The 22267-nt window shown below is 41.2% G+C and overlaps 1 protein-coding gene across 1 annotated transcript in view; it reads right to left on the reverse strand.

Moving 5' to 3' along the window:
* Positions 1-22267, reverse strand: part of MAP3K6 (mitogen-activated protein kinase kinase kinase 6) — an 86464-nt gene that overhangs the window by 31395 nt on the left and 32802 nt on the right. The window contains exons 6-17 of the mRNA XM_089479347.1: positions 21353-21523; positions 20780-20892; positions 19443-19602; positions 17245-17395; positions 15024-15131; positions 14634-14683; positions 10601-10696; positions 10269-10347; positions 9368-9501; positions 8789-8916; positions 8123-8259; positions 4466-4571 (exon numbers count right to left, since the gene is read on the reverse strand). Coding sequence (XP_089335473.1) covers positions 4466-4571; positions 8123-8259; positions 8789-8916; positions 9368-9501; positions 10269-10347; positions 10601-10696; positions 14634-14683; positions 15024-15131; positions 17245-17395; positions 19443-19602; positions 20780-20892; positions 21353-21523 — 1433 coding nt within the window. The remainder of the gene's footprint in view (positions 1-4465; positions 4572-8122; positions 8260-8788; positions 8917-9367; positions 9502-10268; positions 10348-10600; positions 10697-14633; positions 14684-15023; positions 15132-17244; positions 17396-19442; positions 19603-20779; positions 20893-21352; positions 21524-22267) is intronic.

Here is a 22267-nt window from a genome sequence, read left to right on the forward strand (position 1 = left end):
CTTAATTTGTTATTATTGTCTACTTTTTACTTCTGTCTTGCGATTACAGTTAAATGGTTCTGTTAAGCCCTTTCTGCTTTATATTTCCTCCCTGAAAATATCAGTTACAATTTTCCTGATAAAGATATTTACTTATCACTCACACAAAAAGAGAAAGAAAAAATGTTTTGAGACATAGTCGGGGGTTACCACAATTTTCTCTCTTGTATTCACCAGTTGAACTTCTGGGCTTGTTCTGATCTCCTCTTTCACTGTCCTCCCCCCCGCCAAAGGTCTTCCACCTTCCCTAGCACAGTTTCCCTAATTCGTCCCTCTGACCACAATTCCAAAATCCACTTTCCACGCTCTCACTTAGATCCCCTCTCTAGTCTCTGCCACTGTCTTCTAGATACCACTCCCTAGTCTCCTCCAATTCTCTGGTTTTATCCTCCAAACTTAGTCCCTCTAGTCACTTCTCCAGTCTCTGCTTGCGATGCACTTGCTCCCAAAGCTCTTCCAATTCCTCCGATTCTATCCTCCAAACTTAGTCCCTCTAGTCTCTGTTCAGATCTCCTCACTCAGCACATTCACTCCCAGGACTCCTCCGGCTTCTCTGACTCCGTCCTCCAAACTCAGTCCCTCTAGTCTCTGTTTCGGTCCCCTTGCTCAGCACACTCACTCCCAAGCCTCTTCCAACTTCTCCAGCCGCGTCCTTCAAACTTGGTCCCTCTGGTCTCCTTTCTGATCTCCGCTTTCTGTCCTCCAAACCTGGTCCCTCTGGAAACTCGCTCTCAGGTCTCCTCCAACTTCTCCAGCCGCATCCTCCAAACTTGGTCCCTCTAGTCTCCTTTCCGATCTCCGCTCTCTGTCCTCCAAACCTGGTCCCTCTGGAAACTTGCTCTCAGGTCTCCTCCAACTTCTCCAGCCACGTCCTCCAAACTTGGTCCCTCTGGTCTCCTTTCCAATCTCCACTCTCTGTCCTCCAAACCTGGTCCCTCTGGAAACTCGCTCTCAGGTCTCCTCCAATTTCTCCAGCCGCATCCTCCAAACTTGGTCCCTCTAGTCTCCTTTCCGATCTCCGCTCTCTGTCCTCCAAACCTGGTCCCTCTGGAAACTTGCTCTCAGGTCTCCTCCAACTTCTCCAGCCATGTCCTCCAAACTTGGTCCCTCTGGTCTCCTTTCCAATCTCCACTCTCTGTCCTCCAAACCTGGTCCTTCTGGAAACTCGCTCTCAGGTCTCCTCAACTTCTCCAGCCACATCCTCCAAACTTGGTCCCTCTGGTCTCCTTCCCGATTTCCGCTCTCTGTCCTCCAAACTTAGTCCATCTGGAAACATGCTCTCAGGTCTCCTCCAACTTCTCCGGCCCCGTCCTCCAAACTTGGTCCCTCTGGTCTCCTTTCCGATCTCCACTCTTTGTCCTCCAAACTTAGTCCCTCTGGAAACTCTCCTTTTCCGATCCAGTTTCCCAACTTCGACCCTTGTCTAGCTTTTAATCTATTAATTTAGATCTCACTTAGTCCTCTTTTTTTTTTAGATTTTCTTCCGTCCTCCACTTTCTTCCTTCCTTTTCAATCTCTATTCCCAATTCTTTTGACTTTATTGAAAAGAATGTCTCTCCTTGAGTTCCCAGTCCAAAAATAGTAACATAGTTAAAGTCCTCAATAGCCAAGAAACGATACTAAATGAAAGGTCAGTTGCAACAAAATAAGAGGTTTCAAGATTGATGTAGATTGAAGATCCCTAAATAGTTGGCAGCGTCTGAGAGCCACGGATGGTGGCTTGAGTGTGGACGCGCATAGTTCCACGATCCCCTCGCTTCTTACCGGACTCCCTCTTTGATGTTACTCTGGAGACGTCCCGAAGCGTTATCTGGACCTTAATGGAACCCTGTCCAAGTCTCCTCTCCCAAGGAGGCAATTTGGGCTACTTTGGTGATTTCAAAGCAGCTCCTTTCCACACCAAGCGAGCGAACCTCTTTCAGCACGATTGAGAATTCGCTCCAACCGGTGCCATGCCTAACCGGAAGTTTTTTTTCAGCTTTTCCATTTTTCAATTTCTTTATTACCTCCACTATCTCTGCCTTCTCAATGGGTTGCTCCAGTAACTCTTTATGTTCTTTCTCTAATTTTTGCCCCCAATTGTCTTCCACATATTTCTCTATTTTATCCAAATGATTTTCTCCTGCCTGATATAATTCCTTATAAAATTCTTCAAAAATTTTTAATTTTTCTTTCATCAATCTACATATTTTACCAGATTTATCTCTAACCGTATTTATCATACTTTCCATTTTCTTCTTCTGTGTGGACCTGGCCAACATTTTTGAATTTCTATTACTATATTCCAAAAACATCTCTTCTTAAATAGATCAAATTTTCTTGTACTTCATTTATTTCCATCTTATCCAATTCTTCCCTTTTTGCCCTTAATTCTACATATATCTGTTTAGCTCTATTAACTATATATCTATTTTCCAATACTTCTACATCTTTTTCTAATTTCCTCTTTCTTTCTTCTTGTCTTTTCTTAAGATTATATGTTTCTTTTATACATACATATTCCTCTTGTGACTACTTTCATGGTGTCCCATAACAACCCTTTTGTCACATCTTTATCATTTATATCCCATATTTCTTGCCATTCCTTTCCAATTTTTTCTACAATTTCCTCAATTCAATATCTTAGTATTTAACCTCCACCTTTTTACTTGTTCATAATCCTTCTTAACCACTATTTCTACATTCACCAAGGCATGGACCTTTATACTTGATATTTCTGAATTTAATACTTTATTTATTATGTTTTTGATACAAAAATATACAATAGACCATGTTTTATGTACAGCAGAATAATATGTATATTTTGCTTCATCTCCTTTTACATCTTTAAATTCCCTTTTGCTCATTATTTTATTTAAATTTATGTTTTTATATCTATCCTTTACTGAAGGATTAGATTTATCTTTTATCCTATCCATTTGCATATTAAAATCACCTGCCAATACCATGTATTGTTCTTGTAGCTTTTCCACTTTTCTTAATAATTTCTCATAAAATTCTTCCTGTTTTTCATTTGGGGCATATACATTTGCCAATACAATCTTCCCCTAATTCTCCTTGTATTATTATATATCTTCCATCATCATCTTTTAATACCTTTTTTATTACAAAATTACATTTTTTCGCAATTATTATTGCTACCCCCCTTGATTTAGAACTTCCAAATGCTTTCTCATAGTTCCTTGCCCAATTCAATTTCAATTCGTTTTGTCCATCCTTATGTTGGTGCGTTTCTTGTAAAAAGATCAAATCTGCTGCGTCCTTCCTTAATAATGCTTCAATCCTTCATTTAACTGGCAAACCAAGACCTTTGGTGTTTAAAACTGAAATTTTCAGCTTATTTGATATAATCCAATTTATTTCTATTCTAATGGCTCCAATTAGTGCTCCCCATACCCAAATCCCATCTCCTATCCCTCCTTTCCTCCCCCTCCCCCATATCCATTTCTTTTCTATATTTTCTTTAATAAGGGGGAAAGTAAATTTGAAATAGGACTAAGGAATACAGACATCACCAAAAACAAAAAAAAAAAAAAAAAAAAAAAGGAAAGGAAAAGGAAAAAATAATAAACCAAAGAGATGGAATTAGGAAATTATTTTTTTTGTTGAAAGAATGAATGAATGCTTAATTTGGAGACTGATAATGTACAATATACATTATATTGTACAATGTAAACAGAGACTCAGGATGGATGTATTTCATTTTTTAATGTTAAGAGAAAGCTATTATTAGATTACTATGCTGTCTTGTATTAAGCTAGCAAGGCCAGAATCCTAATCCTGGCTTGTTGTTTCTCTGGACACGCTTACTAGGCTCTTTACAATTGTTCCTTATGACCCATTTGCCAGGCATGGAACATAGAGGCATGTATGCAACACATCCTATCCTGCAACATCTAAACTGCTTTAGTGCCTTTGGGTGCGATGTAGGAAAATATCACACTGAAGTAAGATTTGCTCATCAGTGCAGTACACTTCTGTATGCAGAATGGAGAGGCAGCACCATCTTATCCTTTGCCTCAGACAGCAGAATGACTTGAGGACAGGAGGTGAGAATAAGCTGCATATTTCTGCTGCCAATTCCCCCCCCTCCATCTTCCAATTTCCCTTTGCATAAACTCTCTTACGATTGTTGCAGGATTAACTATTCGGTAAATGATTAACTGGAAAGTTAATTATCCTTCTTTCCTTTCCTTTAATTACTCCTTTAATTACTATTATTACTGCTGCCTTCTTGTGCCTGGTGTAATTTGAGCTGATATGCTGCTTTATGTGGGTCCAATTTTTTCAAAAATGATTTGTGCTAAAGCTGTAATAAAATCAGGGTGTGGGGAGGATAGAAAAAACTGCTAACATATCAGGAAAGAAAGAACTCCTTTCTCTTCTGAAAACAATTTCTTTCCCTCCCCGCTACCGAGTCCCTTACCTGTGAAAGTCTCTGCACTGGGACTGATGCCTGCCAACCTCTTGGAAGTGCCAAAGTCAGAAATTTTTAATACTCCATTGTATGTGTTGATCAAGACATTATCTCCCTGTCAAGCCCAAAAACCAAGTTATTACTCTGGAGATTTGAAACATTCTCAATAGCTGGAGCTTTTCTGCTCATTTCTCTTCCTTGTTGTGAAGCAGGAAAATAAGGGGCCATTCAGATGTCATTTTTTAGTGCAACTGTACGAATCATCTCATTCATGCATGCCAGGTTTGTTATTCACACTATGGAACCACATCTATATGCATCTCTGCAAGTTCTGTTGCTCACATGTGCCAGCACTCTAAACAAAGATGGAGCTGACAATGCGAATGTATTCAAAACATATTCAAGGCATGTAGAGTTTTATCTTGGGTCTATTCACATCGGTTATTCACACTACTGATGATGCGAATGTTTAAAAAAAACTTGAGGGAAAAACCTGATATCAATTATCCTGCATTAAGTGGAGGTTTTTTTTGTTTTTTTTTTTTGTGGCAAACTTAAATCAAATGCATTCAGAATGCATGTGAACAATGGAGATTGAACCTGGATTCATCCTGGATTATTTTCACCATCTGAATAACCCCTAACAAGCACACACAAAAAAAACACCCTCCCACCTCCCTCTCTGTAAACATGGAGGCAACACCCCAAGACTGATGCTCATCTGCTCCCACAACATGCAGACCTTTTTGACTATCAGGGGAATGAGCCCTGATTTTTCCTGTGCTAAAATATTTTTGCACTTCTGTCAAACTTTGGGATCCCGCATGCCTACTAATAGTGCTCTCTTTGCATAACATGGTAGTAGTTTGGCAACATAAAACAGCACCCAGAGAATTGAGATTGTTGTTATTATATATTAGAACAGGGAAAATAGTGGTCTTCTAGAAGTTGTTGGACTCTGGTTCCCATCACTCGTGCCAGCCTGTCAAGAAAGATGGGGACTGTAGTTCACCAACACTTGGAGGGACAAAGGTTCCCCATTACTGGAATGCCTGATTCATTTTGAAAATGCTAGCCTTCTGGTGAATTGCCAGTAAATGGTGTAAAAATTACTTTAATAGCAAATGTTAAATTCTAGGAACAGATTGACCAAGATCCTGCATCAGCACCCTGACATTGTAGCTACATCTCTCAATGCAGTGAGTGGAAAAACGTCTAATGCTCTCCTGGTAGTAAGGTGGATGAAATAGGATTCCACAGGGAGCGCCTACTACTTGGGGGGAGAGAGGCAGGCAAGCTCCAACTGCCTGCCTGTAAGAAGAAAAAGCCCTCCCTTCAGCCACCATCTTGGGGGGAGAGAGGCCTGTTATGTTTTTGTTTTGTTTTTGTTTTTTGACTTTGTATTGTACTTCCTGTTGTACACCGCTTTGATCTAATTTGGAAAAGCGGTATATAAATAAACATTATTATTATTATTATTATTATTATTATTATTATTATTATTACTAGGAGAGGGCTGGATGCTTCTTCACCCTCTGCCCTGTTCCCCAGTGCTTTGGAAATCCTTACATTGACAGGGTTGCCTGATTTCTAAGGTAGGTTTTAATTGGTCCTTTTGATCATATCAATGGTGCAATGACTACAAACACAAGTTTCAAAATCTAGGATGGTGTAACTCCACCTTACATCATAAACAGTGAACAGGAAGCCAGCCATTATCTCCAACTGCAATCCTGCACACTTACTTTGGAGTGGGCTTGCTTCCGAATAAAAAAGGACTAGTTTGTAATAAAAGAAAATATATTTTAAAACATAACATCTAGCATCCTGTTAGTGATTTAAGGTGGTGTAAATTGGACTTATGCCACTGCAACTCTTTTTTCTTTCTTTCTTTCTTTCTTTCTTTCTTTTTTTTTGGTCTTTGAGTGGATTGGAATTCACACAACAATCAAAAGACTTCCTAAAGCCCACCTTGTAACCCATACAGCCCTATCCCAAACATGGCCATTTTGGGGTTACTGGAGAACAGAGGGATCAGAGGCAACACTTTCAGCTATTATCCATCAACCAGACATGCTGCAAGGATATACCCTAAAAGCCCCAAAGGTCCTGCAGGTGCCTGAGCCTGTCACAGCACATTCAGCAGTGGTCCCCAAACTGTGGTCCTCTAGATGTTTTGGACTTCAGGTCCCAGAATTCTTGACTGTTGGCCAATCTGTCTGGAGCTTCTGGGAGTTGAGGTCCAAAACATTGGAAGGACCAAAGTTTGGGAATCACTGAGGAGTTTATCAGACAAGGGAAATTGGAAGTATAATCCAATGGCAATCCGAATGCAATCATGGCGTGATAGACTACCACATGCAAATTCAGGCAAAGGCATGCTATTTCTGGGCAATGAGAAGCCAGTTCGGATGCAATTCGCATTCACGTAAATTAGCTGAACTAGCAAATTCATGTAAATGCGTTCTGGCCCCACTTTCTTTTTATTCGAAATTAAGAGAAATTCCTCAGGTGTGATAAAGTCTTGAGCTAAAGGAAAACACCTCAGCTCTCTGACAATGTGGAAAAGCTGTGTTGTGGGGCTGCATGGCTTACAAGATGGGTTTGGGGGAGCAGTGGTTTGAGCATTGCACTAGGATTCTGAAGAAAAAGGTTCAAATCCCTTGATGGCCATGGAACCCCCCCTGGCTGACCTTGGGTAAGTCACACTTTCTCAGCCTCAGAGGAAGGCAAAGGCAACACTTCCCTCCGAACAAATCTTCCCAAGAAAACACTGTGATAAGGTCCCCATAAGTCAAAAATGACTTGAAGGCACATAACAAAAACAACTCTAGAGAGTCCCTGATGCAGGTTCCCAAACATTTCACAATATCAAATTTATCATTTTTAGCACTCATAATTCCAAAAGCCTTCCTTTAAAGCTTATATTTCTCCATCCATCTTACTATTTATTTAGTATTTGGTCTCATGTTTACTTTTATGCTTATGAATAACAAATGCAGAGCTGAGCATCAGACAAGTATGTTTTTGTAACCTTCCTTCCACATTACCTTTCTTCCATATTCTTAAAACAAGTACACATTTTTCAAACTCTGCCTATTTTAGCATATGTTCACAGAAAAAGTTAAGCAGATATGTACACATTTTAGAAACTGTATTCATTTCCCCTAAAGTATCTTGTTCAAAGTCCTAGAATGTGTGAATATCTGAATATAAAGTATATCCAGTCTGCAGTCATTTCCAGATAGTGGGTCCAAGGGAAACCTCCCCACCCAAATTCTGAAAACTATGTGAAGACAAAGGCTTTCATGGCCAGCATCCATAGTTTTTTGTGGGTTTTTTGGGCTATGTGGCCATGTTCTAGAAGAGTTTATTCCTGATGTTTCACCAGCATCTGTAACTGGCATCTTCAGAGAATGCCAGCCACCAAAAACCTACAAAAAACTCTGAAAACAAATTTCTCAAACATTCTTAATCAACAAGCTCATGATAATTACTTTGTAGATGGACTCGGCAAATCATCTGGTTATAATATATTTTAATTTTTGAGCATCAGCCTCAGATTTTGCCTGTCCTTTTGATTCTACCTGCCTTCCCTCCACCCAGTCCTAGTCAGTTCTGGCAAGGGTAATACCAACAGACAATCTAATCTGGAATAGCTCTTACCTTGATATCCCTATGGACGATCTGATTGTCATGCAAGTAACACAGCCCTTCTAGGATTTGCTTGGTGTAATAAACAATGGTAGGCTCATTGTCCTTAAGTGGACCCCACATGGAACGCAGAAGAGATGAGAGACTCCCTGTATTGGTAGTGTGGGGACAGATTTTGAGATTTAATGGATTTCCAATAGTAAAAACACACAGAAAGCATATAGATGTAAAACAGCATCTTCTGAGCAGCTCCCACAATGTAATATTCTATGAACAAGACAGAAGAATTGAACAATAAAAGCTTCGTCTGGAAGTACTGTGCTAAGTAACTTTAATGACTTCTGTTAACCAGTTAATCAGTTAACTGGTTAATCTGATAATAACTGAATGAGCATGGCCTGCAAAAATGAATGCAACAGAAGGAAGCAAATACTTGGTCCTCTCAGGCTGTTCAGGAAATGTTGGTATAATACAGTCCAACTCATTGGCACCAGACAAAAAAGTCTAGCTAAAGCACTTTTAACCTACTGAATTTCCCATACTGTCTTCATGCCTTACAACAGTTCATGTGGAACACATTTCAATTTAACCAACTTAATTCAGTCTCTTAATCACAGGTACAATTACAGCCCATCAAGATCTGAACCAACTTCAGTAGCCCATCTTTTTCCTACTTACCACCAGGTACCTCTTCCATAAAGATCTTGAGGTAGCCATCTTGACTGACTGAGCCCAAATAGCGGACAATGTTCTTGTGTTTCAGACGCTTGTGGAGAGCAATCTCTTCATGCAGGGGCTGCGAGTATCTGTAGAGTAGCAGTGAGTGAAACACAACTTCACCTGAGACTAGGTCAGCCCTCTGTTGAGACAGTGAGACAACTCCCTGGTTTTGAGTAGCAGGAAAAGGCAGGAAACTATGGGCTACTTGACTTATTATTGTATTTTACTGCCAGGAAAGAAGGGGGTCACATATGGAATTGGCTACCTAAGGAGTCAAAATGTTTCTGCCTTATGTTGTTTGACATACACAGGGAAGTCATTGCCTGCTGTGCCTTAGGCAAAAAGGGATCTTTGGCCAGACCTGTCTTGAAATCCTGCCAAAGGTTGTTGGTGGAGGGTAGGAGTCAGGAAAGATCAATTTGTTCCCTTACAGGCAATATCTGTTTCTACAAATACATCCCAGAGTGCTCTTCTCTCTACATAATGGAATCCCTCAAAGAATGATCCAACTTCTTTCTTAGTGGCCATGGCTCCTACCTGCTGTCTCGCTCCAGGATCTCCTTAATGGCGATGCGCACTTGATTGTTGAGGTCTCGCCCAGCATAGACCACCCCATAGGTGCCTTTACCAAGAATCACCCTGTCACCTGCTTCTGTGTATTCATAGTCATACTGTGTAAGCCAAAACATATTGAGAATTAGGGAATTGAAAGACAATGTCGGCAGAAACCCTATCTACAGGGCCAGCAATACCGTTAGGGACAATGTAGCACCTGCCTTATGCCAGTCATATGCTAGTAACAACCAACATGAAGATAAATTTCAACTGTCATTCTGTTTGGCTTCCACACAATCTGGTGGGTGGATTGGGGTGGGGAAAGAATTTAATTTGATTTTCACTATTAAACAAGTCACTCTAATTCATGCTTCTTAGACTAATATGCAGTTTAGCTCACAGGAGTGAACAATTTCCTGAATTTTGCAATACACGTTTAGGTGAAAAATTGCATATGAAGAGGCATGCATTTAGAAAGTTGTAAATAAAAATGTGTGTGCTAGTACAGCTTTCATACAAAAGTGCCCATGCTAGGGAAAGCAGCTTATAAGAACCAACATGTTTTTTTAAATGCAGTTCTAAACAAAAATTTACAGACTGGAACAAAATTGTAATGAACTTCTGATTTATGACTGTATACATGTGTGAAAAACAAAATAGATGGAAAACAGATCAATTCACCCATCACAAACTGGGGCAATATTTTGTTTATGGTCTTTGGTAGCAAAACATCTTGGGTAAGAAGGCAAAGCCTTCTTTGTGTTAGTTATTGCTTAGCAGGACTGGCCACTGTGAACACTTGTCTGCAAATTTATCTTTGGAAAAGACTGGGGCCATTTTCACATCCCTGAACCAGAGCAGCACCTGCCTTTCTCCATCTCACCTCTAGGTCCTCTGGAGGGCTGCAGCTATCTCCTTCCTCTCCCATCTCTGCCATGAATGAACGGATGAGATTGCAAAACCTATGCAAGATAAGAAATTGTGGATTAGAAGTCGTTACCATTTTCATATTCCATATCTTTCACGAGTAGCAAATTATAGCAGGTCTGCCTGTTGCATCCATTTTCAGTTTTGTTAAATGGAAATTTGTTCCCTGAGTGTAGATCTCTGTGGGCAAAATTAACATCCAGAGCCCCCTCCCCAAAGATGCCCACCCTTTCCTTAGAAGTTCTTCTCTTTTCCCAGGTGAGAAAACAAGACCACCAGCACACTCACCAGTGGCAATGGTACTGGGTAGGGAAATAGAGCTGGAAGTCTTCAGCTATGTGCAGCACATAGAGAAAGCAGCACCGTTCATCACATTTGGAAATACTAGGAAGTAAAACAAAAAAATAGGAATGATGGAAGGCTTTCCATATGCACTGAAATACTTCCTTCCCATCAGAGAAAGCTGCTGTCCAAGAGCTTGCCAAAGATTCCATTTTGCACTATAATTCCCAGAATCTGCCCGTCAGTACAGACACTCATGTCTGCCCTACAAGGGCTGCCCAGTATGGACAATATGGGGACATAGTTATAGAGACAGGCACCCCTGTCTCTCTAACTCTGTCTCCATATTGTTCATACTGACTCCTTCCTATCTAGGAGCTTTTGGCTTTGTGTCTGGATATGGTGGTGCTATAAATTCCCACCTGTAGCCTGACTGGCACATTCTAGATACAGCTGATCAGCTCAGTCATATCTAGGGTCAGGAGACTCATGGGGATGTTCAAGCTGTGGGTAGTTCTTGCAAGGAAGATGGGAGAACCACCCTTAAAGAAGATGATAAAGGAGATGAAAAATATGTGACAGCTGAAAGATAGAGCACCTGCTTTGTATGCAGAATTCACAGATATAGCCTAGAAAATCAGTATGCAATTGGATCTTGTAGCACCTCTGAGACTAAGCGGTCATTCCCACTACGAAAAGCTCCAAATCCTGATTTGAGATATATGCCCCTAGTTCCCACTGGAAATCAATCCTGATTTCCATTTGATCAATTTCAGGGGAAATAAAGTGGAGCAAACGCAAAAAGCCCAGGTTTTTTTGGTAGCAGTTATTTTGAGCTTCTTTTGAGAAGAATCAGTTCTGACGCTATTCCTAACAGTGGGAATGCCAGATCAGAATCAATTCTTTCTGAGGAGAGGAACAAATGGCAGAGGAATGACATTTTTTGAGAGAGCCACCATTCCCCCCCTTGCAGTGCTGCCTGTGTACTTGTGTGCTTTTTTTAATTAACCTGATAAAATATGTGATTGATAGAATATGCAATTGACTGATTTTGTAACTACTTGCAAAGTAGTTGCAAAATCAATCAATTGAAAAGTCAATGTTTTATTTTATTTTATTTTATTTAAAATTGTCCTCCCCTTCATCCTCCTTCTCCATCCCCCTGGTGCCTTCCTTCCTTCCCTGCTTGGTTTCCCTGATGTCTGCTCGCTGTCCCCGGCCTTGGCTCTCTCCCCTCGGCGGCGTGTGCTCCATCGCCGGCTTCCCCCATCCCCGGCTTGAACCAGCACAAATGGGGATGAAAAAAAGATCCCCTTTTATAGTGAGAATGAGGGATCTTTTGAAATCGGTTACAAACATGGAGCAGATCCAAATCACAACCCATGTTATTCTGCCAGTGGGAATGAGCCCTAACTGAAAGAGAGACATTGGTAGCATGAGCTTTCGTAGACTTGAGACTATTTCCTCAGATGTCTAGCGCACCCATGTTAGTAGTTCAGGCTACCAACTTCTCTCTTTCAGTTTGTCTCAAAGGTGCTACAAGATTGCTTTGTATACAGATAGTCCTACGTTCAGCTCCTTAGTATCCCTGCTTTTAAAAGGGCTTCATTTGCTGGATATACCTCTGCCTGAAATAGCTGAATAGCTACAGGTAGTCTACAGTCTACAGAAGGCAGCTTTATACATTCTTTGGTGCCATCTTTGCATTGGGGAAGCAAGTATTATCAAGTCATCAAGGGGCCATAGCTCAGGGGTACGGAGTGCTTGGTTTGTACAGAGAAGGTCCCTTGCCACTCCAGTGAAAATGACGTAGAAGCAGTGAAAATGGGGAAACGTTCTATATCTGAAACCCTGGAAAGCTGTTGACAATCAGATCAGACAATTATCAGGTTAACTGGACAAAATAACAGGTCAGGAGTACCTGTTATCAGCTTCGGCTGATATGCCAGCTGCAACCCTACCTGGGCCGGGGGGACCTTGAAACGGTGGTACATGCTCTGGTAACCTCTCGGTTGGATTTCTGTAATGCGCTCTACATGTGGCAACCCTTGTACCAAACTCGGAAGCTACAATTGGTTCAGAATATGGCAGCAAGGCTGGTCACTGGATGTTCCAGGACTAGCCATATAACACCTATATTGCAAGATGTACATTGGCTGCCTATTCGCTTCCGGGCGCAATACAAGGTGTTGGTTATGACCTATAAAGCCCTAAATGGCTTGGGCCCAGGGTACTTGGAGGACCGCCTCTCCCCATACAGTCCACCCCACACTCTCAGATCGGGCGGAAAACATCTATTAAGAGTTCCTAAGGCAAGGTTTGTGTCTTCTTCACAAAGGGCATTTTCCATCGTGGCCCCCCAGACCTGGAACTCTTTGCCCGACGAGCTCCACTCAGCAACCTCCCTAGATCTCTTTAGGAAAAATTTGAAGACCTTTCTTTTTCGTCAAGCCTTCCCCCATGGGCCTTGATGTTATCCTTCTCTCCCTTGTGCATATTGTTTGATCCAGCTAATTCATTGTATGGTTTTAATTGGTTTTTAGATTGTGAATGATTGTATGAAATGTCTTAGGATACTTTGTATTGTTTTTTAAAATTGGTATCGTGGGTTTTTGTATTATTGAGTTATGGGTTGATGTATTGTAGTGTTTTTTGATGGTGATTTTTGTAAACCGCTGTGATCTGCAAGGAATAGCGGTATAGAAATAAAATTTCATTCATTCATTCATTCAAAAAGTCTCAGCTGGTGAGCTACCTATGTAATACATTAATGTAAGATTAATTACCGTCCATTACAATTGTTTTGGCAATCTGATAAGAAGAAAATCTCTAAATTTTATAAACTACTGTTAAACAGGAACTTAGAACAGGAGTTTATAAAAGAGTTTATGGTCAAGTGGGCACATGATCTGGGAGGTGAAATCAAAATAGAGGAGTGGCAAAATGCTTGGAAGAGGACTAGTAAATTCACAATAGCCCAGGAATTAAAAGAAAATCATTTAAAAATAACCAATAGGTGGTATTACACACCATGGAAAATTAAAAAGATGTACAAACTACCACAAGGTAGATGCTGGAGATGTGACAATGAAAAAGGAAACCTCTTTCATATTTGGTGGTGTTGTAAGGAAATTCAAAAATTTTGGAGGATGGTTCATGAATCAACTCAGCAGATGCTAGGGATAAAATTTCCTATGAATCCCAAACTTTATTTACTGAATATGACCACAGTCCTGGATTCTCAGGACAAAAAACAGCATTGGAGAATTATATTATACCTTGTGACCGCAGCTAGGATTGAAATGGCTAAATTATGGAAATCTGATGGGGTTCCAACATGGGACATGTGGATGCAAAAAGTCAACGATTACAGAGAATTGGATAGGCTATCTTGTAATGTTCAAAACGATAACAGGGCAAAGAGGGGAGAAGAGTGGGAAAAATTTTTTGGCCACTTGGGAAAAAGAATGGGATATGAACTTAAGTCTTATTGAGACCTGATATAAGCTAATTTAAGTCATCAAATTTGTAAAAGTAGGTCTACTTATGTTAATTTTGTTTATACCTGATGAATTATAGGTCAACAGATGAACGAAACAGCGAGACTCCTGTTTTAGCAAAAGCATAAGGGGGAAGGAACCAAATCTTATGATGTTACATGATTAGGGATTGTGCAAGGAAGAGTTAGAAAGATACTTTGTTAACATTAATAAGATATTTTGTGGTTGTGTAAAGGAATATTATATTTTTGTTGGTTAGAATGCATAACATGATGTAAAAGCTTGGGTAGACTATTTAGTAAGAGAAGTGAACAATTCTAAACCACAAGAACACAAGGAAGTCCTAGTTTGGGTCAAGAAGACAAGAAGACAACTATTATTTTAAAAACCCAATACTTTATGGTATGTGTATTAATATTGTTTGTGTATTGTTTTCTTTATGTGTGAAATAATAATAAAGAATATTTGGATGAAAAAAATAATAATTACTGTACGTTACATTAGCAAGCAGTTTAAAGCACCTTACTGCCCCAAATCACCTGATTCCACGAATGGAGGATACTGTAAATGTCCAAGTAGAAATTCCTTCCTATAGTGGAGACCAAAAAAGTGAAAACATAAATAAAAATCCATAGCCCCGGACATTGCAGCCAGGGGTGGGGAGGGGATGGAATTGTTTCAGAGGGTCAAATTCCAGGGCATCCTATTCCACATTTATTTAAATACTTTATATGCCACTCAACTGGAAAATGCCTTCAAGGCAGTTCACATTTCTTTTTGTGCATGTGGGATGGTGCTGTTAGTATTTAAAATTCAAATACCCACTGATTAGGCTAACTGAGGAATCTGAAGTCTGTGAACTGAAAGCTCCCCATTGCTGTCACAACCACTGTGGAAACATTGAGAAAGAAACAATATTCTGGACATACCTCCTCCAAGGAGCAGATATGGCTCAGGGTCACAGATTTTTTTGTCTCTTGGTTGCAGACACAGAGTCGTGATGGTTGCAACATTCGACCCAGCTCTAGGATCAACACCTGTCAAGAAAGGAACACATGAAGAGCCACGATGTCTTCAAGAGAACATTAAAGCATTAGAATAATTGAACAACATCATACGTTTTCAGAAATAACTTGTCTGCTTCAGCTAAACACTGGTGATGTAATACAGGTATTACTTCCTTGTGGCATTTTGATGTGAGCAATTTCAGTGGTTACTCCTTTTTGGTTGGATGTATTACAATGTAATAAGTATGTGTTAGAGAAATCTCTGGCATTTGTAGAACATCCGTATGTCTTTTTAAATTACATCATTGAAATACGGAGTGTAACTATAGGTCAGTGTATTTGGCTCCTGTGAGCTTTTATTATTGCATAAAAGTTTGAAGTTGTCACAAAGTTGGAAAGATAAACATTCACCATATTTCATTCAATGGTCATAACATCATACTGCTTTAGTTACACATTATTGTGTATTTTATAGATGTCAACCACATGAGAATATATGGCTGGAAATATTAGTATGTAAAGGGATCTTGTAGTACCCTTGGGACTAAATGTGCAAAAGAAGTTGTAGTATAAGCCTTTGTAGACCTAGATCTACGTCTGAGGAAGTACAATTTCTCTACAATTTGGTTTCAGAAACTCTTGCTGGCCTTGCAAATAATCTAGACATCAATCACGAGATCTGCCATCTGCCCTTTGGTGTCCTAGAGAGCTCAGGCCTATCAGAGCAGATAATACTGGGTTGGATAGACAGATCAAGCATCTCAATTGACAGAAGACCTTGTTTTTTGTACAATCAGCTTCTATGGTGATTTTCAATGGGCCAAGAGAAGCCTGCAGAAGCCTGCTTATTGATCCTTTGCTCTACATGTTTTCTTTTGGTATTTTAAAGTATCAGACATATTAAAACTTATGATTTGAGTCCTATAATCCAACTACTGGTTATGCCAATTGAAGCTAATGAGAACTGGAGTCCAGCAACACCTGGAAAATCACTTTCCTCACCTCTAGACTACAACACCCATCAGTCTTGACCACTGGCTATAGTGGCTGGGACTGACAACAGCTGCAGTCCAACAATATCTGGTGGGTCATAATTTCCTTGCTCAAGATTTCAAGATTAATCCAATGACTTCTTGTCAGAGCGAGGTCTGGAGGAAATATCTAAATGGAAAATTCAGATCCCTGCAATTTTCTCTTCTCTGAGACATTTGTCAGCTCATGGATTTAAGCAAGAGATACAGATTTCTACTAGTGGTCTGTTCTTTTTTTTTTTTTTTTTTACTTTTTTATTATTAATTTAAAATTTTTACATCTAGCTGCCTGTTCTAAATCAAGACAGTTCTGCAAAACTTCATCTGAATGTTGTCCATTTTACAGGAAGTAAGATAAGGAATTGCTGCACAGGAAAAAAATTATTGTCAAGAAAACAGATTTGCATGTTAATCTGTTTTCTTGGCAATAATTTTTTGCATGTTAATCTGTGTATTGTTCTGTTGTTATAACATGCAAATCACTCCTCCCTACCCAGGACCACACAGTGTGTGTGTGTGTGTGTGTGTGTGTGTGTGTGTGTGTATACCCCACTCTCTTCCATGCCAGCATTCTCTGAAGATGCCAGCACAGATGCTGGTGAAACGTCAGGAATAAATTCTTCCAAAACATGGCCACATAGTCCAAAAAACCCACAAAAATCTATGGATTCCAGCCATGAAAGCCTTCGACTTCACCTAGGTTTAATTGTCTGCGCCTTTGGTTGGAAGGGATGGAGAAGTTTCCCTACTATTTTGTGAAAACGATTTTTAAATCTGCATGGAAATTTGTTCACATTGCTATATGTATGTGCTGGCCAAATGGCTGTAATAAAGTTTGTTTTAAAGTTTGTTTGCTATATGAATTGTCATGTGTGAGAAATCTGATATGTATTTTTACATACACTCTTAGTATATCAAAATTTGGAGAACTCTGAAAACCAAATACTAACTGGGCTCTCATTTGTCTTAAAGCTTCAGGAAGTGCAAGTTAGGTTGGATCACATTAAAACACACAGCCAAATAAATCTATCCCCCCATCCCTAGCAGGACAAGGCAAGGGTATTGTTTCACAGAAGTATTACTAAAGCACCCGAACTTCACTGTTTCCTTACCAGACACTGCTCTGTAGAGACAAAAGGCTGGCAGCACTCCATCACAAAACCCAGCCAAAAATCAACCAGCTCCTGTTTGGGTGACCATGTGTCCGGGGGAGCAGTGAAGTGACTGTAGATTGTATAAGTTTCCTTGATGGAAGTCAAGTACCTGCTCCAGGAATCGGAAGGGGTGCAAAGGGTGGCAGAGAAGAAGACGGCAAAAGTAAGAGAAGAAGCAGAGTTCAAAGTATCCCTACCAGGCAAAAATCAAGGTTTCTGTGGAATGCTTGTGTTGACTAGTTCTGGGGAAACCTTGGTTCAAACTCTTCTAGTGCCATGAAGTTCACTGTGACCCCTCTTGCCAGTAAATGTCTCTCAATCTCCTCTACTGGATGAGTTTGTTGTGATTCTAAAGTGGGAAGGGTGCTTAAATGCCATTTGAACCTGAATGGAGAGGGTGGGATATAAATAAAACAGTACAATGGTGCCAAGCTCCCAAAGTTGAAACACTGGAACTTTTTGATTTGGATGACCATATCATCTGCTACTACCAACACCCCAAAGATTTCCCTCTTCACTCTGAGCTTAGCTGCAATCCTCAGAAGTGCCATAAGGAAACAATTTTTTCCTAGCCCCAGTACAGTATATTGCTGTCACCTATCCTTGTTGTGTTTCAAAGTTATTCTTGCTTTGTAATGCAAAGTATTTTTGTTTGGTATGGTCCTCAATGAGCAATTAAAACCCATTCATCTCACAAAACCCTGCTTAATACAGATCAAAACAAATGTCTGCATTTTTGGATTCTATTTGAGGTTTGGTGGCTAGGAGGACTATCATGGATGGATATCTGTACTTCAGAATTTACCACAATGTCACTGACAAGTGCTTAATGTTGAAGGCATGAGAAGGATGCTGAATGATTCATTTTACAGGATGGCCACCCACTCATCACCTCAAATGAGGCCAAAAGAAGGCAAATGTACAGGTACCATTAGCAATTGACAAATCATTCAAGAGAAGGTAAAAGAGTAGACTAACTGAGAGGTTTATCAAACTGAGATTTTTGGAGCTTTTGCAGGTCAGTTCCAACGTGACTGCACTTCCAACAATGCGCATTCATGTCATAATGTGAATGTGTTATCAGATGCCATTCCTTTCTATGGGAGCTCCTTGCGAGGTGTTTCTGCAGTGATTCCAAAGTGACCCCTCATTTTGGTAAAACCGGAAAAAAGTGACTTCACAGAATTTGCTTCCAGGCTCACTTCGATTGCACTGCAAATTGGTCTGGTGTGGAAAACCATTCCGATGTCACCCCCCTTGGCCCCCTGCGTCCTGCTCCGTCAACCCCCTCCTCCTCCTTCATGCCATCTTGTCCCCTCTGCCACACTGCAACCCATCCCATCATTCCCACCATCCCCTGCCTTCTCCTGCATCCCAATCCTGGCCCCAGAGAGCTATCCCGTCATCTCCTGCTCCTGCATCCCGATCCTGGCCCCAGCGACCCCCAGTGAGCTATCCCATCATTCCCTGCCTTCTCCTGCATCCCGATTCTGGCCCCAGGGACCCCCAGTGACCTATCCCATCATCCCCTGCCTTCTCCTGTATCCCAATCCTGGCCCCAGGGACCCCCAGCGACCTATCCCATCATCCCCTGACTGCTTCTTCACCCCAATGAAGGATGACAGCTAAGGAGGGGACAGGGAAGGAGGGCAGCATCCAGAGCCCCATTGAGCATACCCAAGGGTGCCGATTTGAATTGTTGACCCTCTGGTGTGGTAATATAATGTGCACTCACTCCCCTTTGCTTGAATCCGCATCACGTGACTTGCTTGGAATAGAACTAACTTTGCTTCTCCCTCATTTTGGAAGGACAGTGGAAAGTCAACCAGGTGTGGTAAAACATCAAAACGTGAATTCGCATTGCTAGACAGGAGTGACTCTGGATCTGGTGTGAAAAAACATCATGCGTTTCATTGCTAGAACAGGAGTGACTGCAGATCCGAGCTGCAACCCCCCCCCCCCCCAGGTGTGATAAGGTCCTGAGAAAGGGCCACCTGGGGGAGTCTTGTCCATGGGCCCTTCAAAGCTGGGAACTGGTATTCCTTTCTAAACGTCCTCTCTTCAAGAATCTAGTTTGATTCATTCAAGATTCTCATAGATAGCAAGTCCCCTGATGCCTACAGGACACATGAAAAGCTGAAGGTCCCACCACATACCAGACTGGGGCATTGAACTTGTAGAGTTTCTCTGAGGCCTGGATAATTTTGTCCATGTCGCCGGTCAAGATACTTGCACCCAGGTAAAAACCCACATCCCAGTAATGTTGCATCTTTTCCAAGCAGCCCTTCCGGCCCAAGACACAGCTCAACTTCATACCTACAAAGAAGGGAGAGGGAGGGATTATTTTAAAGAATAAACAAAACATGGAATGTGAGAGTATTTCTGAGGGATATTTTCACATTTGTTATGATCTTGTTATAAAAACCAATATTAACCTGCATCAGATTGGTTATGTCACAGTGGAGGGCCCTTGGCTCTTCAGATATTTTGGACTTCTAACTTCAAGAAGCCCAATCTGGCCAGTGATAGTGGACTGGGAGCTGTAGTCTGAAACACCTGGAGGGGCCAGAGTTTCCCTGTCCTCATACATCCGAATCTGAATTCTATGCTAAAAAGTGCTGAATTAAGTGACAGGTGTACTATATTGGAGACATGCTGTAATTTAGTGAAAAGGGACCTGCATTCTGTGCAAAAAGTCTGTTCTTCAGCCTCTGACATTTCCAGATTGGGGTGGGAAAGGCTGTTCCCTAAAGCCCTGCAGGACAATTCTGTCGGTCAGCATGTTGACATTACTATTACTATTTATTACAGGGGATGCATCCTGTGCAGAACCTTGATTTAAAGTAAAAAACCCACAAAAGTGAGTTGTTTTTCACACGACGTTTGGGGTTAACCTGAACAGAAATTAGAAATAACCTGGAAAAGTAGTTTGTGTCAGTGGCGCGTTCCAGATGCGCCAATAGTACATACTAGGCACGTACTAGGGTTAGGAAAGGGCATCCTTTCCGGACGCCCTAACCCTAGTACGTACCTAGTACTTACAAAATGATGGCGCCCTATACACATGGGCACCGCCATTTTGATGTCGTGGACGCTTAGCATCCGCACGTCACAGCGCGGAAATGACGCTGCAAGTGCGCCATTGGCACCTTGCGGTGTCATTTCCACACCACAAAAAGAACCCACTTTTTGCGGGTTCTTTTTGCTGTGCCGGGGAACCGCGTGGTTTCTCCGCTGCAGTTCCCTGGCGCAGCAAACACAGGTACCGGCAGAGCGCCCTTTTTGGGTGCTCTGTAAAGCACCAATGATAAATAACACAACATTAATCCAAATGCAAAGTCGACAAAACCCATTCCTTTTTACTTCCTTTTTACATTAAACACACACATTTTTAAAACTCCACCCTATAAACTATGAAGGTTTCAGTGATAGCTTAGAATCATGATTCCCCAATTCCCAGTATTATATGATGCAAAAGAGAAGGACTCCACACCAATCTGCCGAAGCTGCGGAGAGGTTTCAAACTTGTGTCCAGCCGCAATGAGGAAGACAACCGAGTTAATTCCAGCATGAAGGCTTGGCTCAGTTAAAAAGGCTTTGTGGTACCTGAGGGGTTAAAAGCAAAACCAAATATCAGGTGACTCAGGATGTCTTTACCAGGCAGGGACTATCCCTGCTTTCAAAATTCTTCTCCCAAACAGAATATCAGCATTCAGAGACATAACTATCTTAGTCTGGAATATCAGTATGCAAAGGGATCTCGTAGCACCTTTGAGACTAATTATGTGAAAGAAGTTGCAGCATAAGCTTTCGTAGACTTGGGTCTAACTCCTCAGATTCATGGAGTGAAATGTTGCCCATGAAAGACCTACTGTATTAGGATTGTGTTCTAACCAAAAGGTTGAAGGAAGTTCTAAACTGTTTTAAGAATCAATCAATCAATCAATCAATCAATCAATCAATCAATCAATCAATGTGCTTGGCCACATTTATACAGATCCAGGAACTTGGGATCAGCTCTACTGCCAGAGAAAATTAATGACTGGCTGCCATTTCTTTTCCTCACCAATAGAAGGCTTGGTCTCTCTTCTCGGCATCAGAGAAACTTGAATCAATGAACATATCCTTGTAGATGCGGCCACACATGCAGTACAAGTCAGGAGCAGCCCCTTCAGGTCTCTCCACCAAAGGCAGAAGAACAGAAAGGGCCTTCTCACGGTCGCCGGGCTGGTTCCGTCTAAAAGAGGATAGCACAAAATAGATCATACGTACACGAAACATTCAAGGATCACAAAGAGCCAGCTCACTCAAGGAAGACCTGAGCAAGAAGGGGGGTTATGTCTTTCATTTTATTTCAGGGCTGGTCAAGGCTGGCTTGGCTTCATTGTTTATGGTCGCTCTTTGGTATTTTTAAATCTTTCCTCTACCTTCAGGCTTACCTAGGGTGGGTGGCACACTGCTGAGAAGGTACCACTTTAAATTTAACAATAGCTGTAGTCGCAATGCAGAAATAAAGCGGTTTGACACCACTTTAATTGCCATGGCTCTATCCTACAGCATCCTGGGATTTATAGTTTGGTGAGGCACCAGACCTCTCTAACAGACCAGACTGAATACCTCCCCATGCTACAAATCCTAAGATTCCACAGGATAGAGTAATGACAGTTAAAATGGTGTCAAACTGCTTTATTTCTAGAGTGTGCAAGAGTGGAACATCTCAGAATCCTCCTGCGTTGCTATGCTCTACAGCACTGTGGTTAAATTTAAAATGCAGGTCCCAACTGGTGAGAGTCATTTTAATTTGCTGTGATATCTCAGAGCGGCGCTATGTCAGATGCTCCAAGGGATCATGGAAGCATTTAAAATAGGAGTTCACAGCTGACTGCCAATCAGAGTCAGTGGGTGAGAGGCACAGGGCAAGCATTAGCACCAGTGGGCTCTGCCACAGTTGCCTGGAGGTTTTCAGTGTTGTTGTTGGGCC

This window comes from Sceloporus occidentalis, unplaced genomic scaffold (genome assembly GCF_023333645.1).
Source record: "Sceloporus occidentalis isolate IW3139 unplaced genomic scaffold, rSceOcc1.0.p SCAF_13, whole genome shotgun sequence".
Taxonomy (NCBI): domain Eukaryota; kingdom Metazoa; phylum Chordata; class Lepidosauria; order Squamata; family Phrynosomatidae; genus Sceloporus; species Sceloporus occidentalis.